At 29.7% G+C, this 4973-nt stretch overlaps 1 protein-coding gene across 1 annotated transcript; it reads left to right on the top strand.

Annotated features, from left to right (window-relative positions):
* Positions 1–757: 757 nt before the first annotated feature.
* LOC125847042 (agamous-like MADS-box protein AGL29) lies at positions 758–1252 on the top strand. The gene is made up of 2 exons (XM_049526751.1): positions 758–998; positions 1098–1252. Exons 1-2 carry the CDS (start codon positions 758–760, stop codon positions 1250–1252), a joined length of 396 nt encoding a protein of 131 aa, XP_049382708.1.
* The last annotated feature ends 3721 nt before the right edge of the window (positions 1253–4973 follow it).

The following is a 4973-nucleotide window of genomic DNA, read 5'->3' on the forward strand; positions in this document are numbered from 1 at the left end:
TACCATGAGTTCTCATTTGTTTAGTCCACTCTTTCGGACTCAGACTATCTAGTTAGATTTACTCGTATGTTTAGTTTGGGTTGTACCCATTTTCTTAGACTTGTCGTTAGTAGAGTTTTGGTACATTAACTTTCAGGTCTAAGCGTTGTTTTCTGCAATTGTTTTGGTTATTGTTATGTCAAACTTCCGGAGATTATGGGAACTCCATTTTATTTCTGCAATTAAACCTGCTTCTGTATCTTTAAAGAGATAATTCTACCATTTCTCTAATTGGTCCACCTTTAACATTATATATATATATATATATATATATATGCATTGTTTCTTTTTTATTTGTCTTTAAATTCAATTCGGCATCATTACCTTGCAACTTCATATTTTTTGTTAAGTTACAAGATAACTTTGTAATAGAATTGCATAATATGAAAATATAGACTCATAAAATGAATGTGATAGTAGACTCATAATATGAATGCATTAAACAAATGTGAAAACATACGTGAAAACACACGTGATAGAAAGATCTGTATAATATGAAAGCATTAAGTAAACATGATAATACACGTGATAGCTAGACTCATAACAAGAAAACATTACAACACTCGTGAGAAGTACACTCACATACCTACTATAAATTACACAAGTGTTCCTCTTAAAATTGCTCAGCCTTATTCAACAGAAATATATTACTTTCTTCTTCATATCATTTTCTTTTGCAATGGAAAATGAGACCAAAAAAGGTAAGCAAAAAATTGAAATGAAGATCATTGAGTCTGAGAGAGCACGTACTGTGAGTTTCTCAAAAAGAAAAAAAACTTTGCTTGAGGATGCAAAGAAATTTGCAACTCAAACTGGGGCAGATGTTGGTGTGATGCTCTTTTCACCGGGTGGAAAACCATGTTCCTATGGTTCCACAAGCATAGAAGAAATAATTGAAAATTTTCTCAAAGTGAAACTAGAGGATCGCCAACGTGATTATGTTGAGGGCAAATCAAATGGTTTTGAGGCATTGGAAGATCTCCATAAAGAATTGCAAACATGTAACGAGAAAGAAAAAAAATGAGTACTAATGCATAAGATTCTGCACCCTGGCTCAGAAATACCTCGCGATAAACATATGGAGGACCAGAAGTTGGCAATGAAGTTGCGGGTAGAGAAGATTAAAAAAGAAACACAAAATTCTATTTTGGTCGAGCATCTGAAGTTTGATTTGAATGTTGCCCCTGAGCCAGAAGATGAGCAGGAATCTTGATCTCAGAATTCTCATGGAGTTTATAATCGGAGTTCTTAAAATTGAAGCTATGCTTAGAGAAGACTTTGCTAGTTGTCTTATTTTTTTGTTGTTTAATTTATTGTCCAGCCACTTTTGGGCTGGTCAGACGTTTTTCTTTTTTTTAACAATTTTAGTAATTTACATATATAAAATCGGCCCAACTAGTTCAAATTTCAATTAAAAAGAAAAGAAAAAAGAAGTCACTTGTTGTTAGTAATCAATTATCCATCTATATGAGGTTTTAGATTTAAAAATAAAAGGTTATGAATTTCTTATGTTATTAAGTTAGTTTTTTTCCATACACTCATTAATTTTCTTTTTTGTTTTCATCTTCAACAAGATTAGTGCATTTACATTTTACTTCTAGGCTAGCTCTCAATGAGATGGTGGAATCTCTTTGATATGAATGTATTTTCATTTGAAAATAGGAAAGTTAGAAGGGATGTATTGGAAGGGATAATAAAAAAACTCGACTTGAACAACGTGTCCCCAGAAAAATCTTTTTTTTGAGGATCCGACAACTTATGTAGAAACTTTCCAAATATCAATTGACACTATTGGCATATTCAAGATTCCAAGAGAAGTTGGGTCTTATTTTTAACCTAATACATGTATGTATTGAAATAAAGTATCTAATTTTTTTTATCACAAGCACATACACAAAAAAGGTTCCTTTCGTGTATGATACAAAATAAATTTTACTGAAGTACATTTGCCTTGGGGAGTACTTTTCCAAATTCAACTTATTTCTTTTCTGGCTCCAATTTTGTGTAACCTCGATTACTAAACTAGCAATTTAGATATTAATTATTTGAATGTAAAACTACCCCTTCAAAATAAGTAATTCATGTATAATAATTTTAAAAATTATTACTGACGGTATAACAACCCATTCATTTTATGCGTTACAATCTCCGCATAACTAATATCTCCATTTAAAGGGTAAAAATGAGTAAATAAATCCTCTCTAATCCACCCCTCTAATATGTCCTATAATGAATTTGAGGTTTTCGTGCATAGAAGTTACTCACTTCTTCTGTCAGACAAATTCCAAATAGTTGACTCTTTTTTATATAGTATTGTTCCCCATCAACAATTGAGCACTAATAATTTTGATTTTTGATGAAAAATATACATACGTAATAACTACTATATATAACATCAGCTCTATAATAATCTAACAAAACATTATTTAGTGAAATGATTTCTACGGATTGTAATTGTGGTATTAGTTGGTATTTTCAGAAATAAAAAAATCCATTCCTAAAAGTTCACATGTTTCTATTCTACTAGATATATGTCGTCCGTGCGAGCAGAGGTCCTACATTATGTCCGTGTGTATGAAATTTTTTTGTTGGAATGTAAATTTGGAAGATCTGCAGGATATATATACACAAACATTGTTGCACTGTGTATGCATATATATTTACATATTTACTTAATTACATAAGCTGGTATTGTAAAAGGGCAAAATAGCAATAGGGAAACTTGTTGAACCATTTCTCCATTCCTTTAGGACTTTGATCGATCAGGGACTGAATTATACAAATTCTGGATCAATTAGGAAACCGAACAGAAAGATTTGCAAAACTATAGTCACGGATTAAAAATAATCGAAACTATATAACTATATTACATAATATACTCTAGATCAGTGTTTTAAAAGGCGGGGGCATGAGATGGGACGTTTTACTTAGCATAGGGCGACACGTAAGCCTCGAGACATGGGGTGTAAGCCTTATGAATCTTTAAATTTTTAATTTACAATATAATATAATAATATAACAACACAAAATTATAAAAATACATCAATAGTTTGAAATAATTACAAACATGATTTAGGAAACTCATAGAAAATAAAACTTATAACACGATTATACAAGTATAAATAATCTAATATCCTAACTTTCTAATAATAAAATAATCATTATTTATGTATAAAAATATATAATTATCATACTATACAATTTACCCCCTAAAAGAAAATAATCAATAAAATTTACTAGTATTATAATAAACACATCACTCCATCATGAATAAACATAAAATTACTTTCAAATAGCTAAATAAAATATGAAGATTTTAAAACATGAAGACAATAATAAGTTAAAAAGTAAAATTTTGCTTTGTATTTTTAAAAGAAATGTTGCATAATATATAATCACCATTACACCGTTACCAAATAGTAAATGTGATACTATAACTTGTTAATTGAGTCAATCTTCTTCTTATTGGGCGTTGAGCGTGCTAAGGGAGTACAGTTGGGTGCTTAGGGTGTGTGTCTTACAGAACTAAGCCCCATACTTGAGTCTTCGGGCGTTTTGCTCCGCCCCAGGACGAGCCCCAAGACGAGTCTTAACAGAGTCTTTTAAATCATGTTTGTCATTTTGGCGTAATTTTTCCTATTATAATTACTCCCTCCGTCTCAACTTAGATGAACATCTTATTAAAAATAGTTGTCTCATATTACTTGATCACTTACTAAATTGAGATAAAATTAATTAATTTTTTCTCATTTTATCCCTGCAATTACTATGACATTGGAAATTTGAACAATTACCAATATGATAGTTATTCGTATTCTTTATGTATTTTTTTATAACTTATGTTTATGTATGTACATTGATATGAAAAAAGGGTAGATAGTAAAGTTAATTTATCAATTAATAATTTCATAATCACCATATAAAATAGAAAGTGACCATACTATGGGACGAATATGAGTAGTAAATAAGATAAAACGATTAGGCATGTAGTTACATATATTTAGGAAATTAACTCAAGGTAGAGAGAAATTTTTAATTTATATTTAGGAAAAATATAATGTGGATTTAGAACGGTGGGATTGTAAAATAAATTGGCAAGAAACATATGAAAGTAATTAATTAGTCTAATCATAATTAGGGTTTTATTTTAATTAATTAAACATTAGCCACTAAATTAAACCTATGTCAGGTATCAAATAAACTATCCGTAAATCACAATAGAAGTTAGTGTTATAAAAACAAATTTAAACGAAGATCTCTGAAATTATCATTATTATTTGTTTGCCTATGTTCATTAAAATATCTGTAATGAATCTATGTTTGGTGGACATGTAAAAAGAGACTTCCCTTGTAGTTAACATGTGAATAATAAAGCTTGATTTTTCTTTTGGCTGATAGAGACAATTCTAAGGTGTTTATTCATCTCTCTTCTCTTTTATTCTTTTTGGGGAATCTATATATTACGTAAATTTGAGAAGTTTGAATTATGATATCCTGCAGCAAATGGAATAATGGTATCAAATATATTTTTTCTAAAAACGGATGGACTCAATCGGTAAGGATTAAAACTAAATGAAAAATAATGTTCACAAACTAATGATCTCATTCGTTTTCTTTAAATATTTTAGGTATAGATTATAATAGATAAATGTATCATTTAACTTGACTTTAGCTTGCATTCACGCCGTCTAACTTTGGGGATGTACAAGTAGGCACTTAAAATTATATAAAGTTGAACAAGTAGACATATGTGTCATATGTGATGCCCTACTTGGCCAATTTGCATTCTACGTAGTGTCATGTGCATACTATGTCACGTAGAACGTGTGTCTACTTGTTTAATTTTATACAAGTTTAAGTGTCTACTTATGCACACCCAAAATGAAACAATATAAATACAAGTTGAAATCAATTTAAATAGCATATTTATATAT

This window comes from Solanum stenotomum, chromosome 12 (assembly GCF_019186545.1).
Source record: "Solanum stenotomum isolate F172 chromosome 12, ASM1918654v1, whole genome shotgun sequence".
NCBI lineage: Eukaryota > Viridiplantae > Streptophyta > Magnoliopsida > Solanales > Solanaceae > Solanum > Solanum stenotomum.

Excerpts from the sequence above, each read along its gene's own strand:
- LOC125847042 (XM_049526751.1), top strand. The coding sequence starts at position 758 with ATGAAGATCATTGAGTCTGAGAGAGCACGTACTGTGAGTTTCTCAAAA. Across the intron at positions 999-1,097 it reads TGTTGAGGGCAAATCAAATG|AAATACCTCGCGATAAACAT; the intron begins GTTTTGAGGCAT and ends ACCCTGGCTCAG.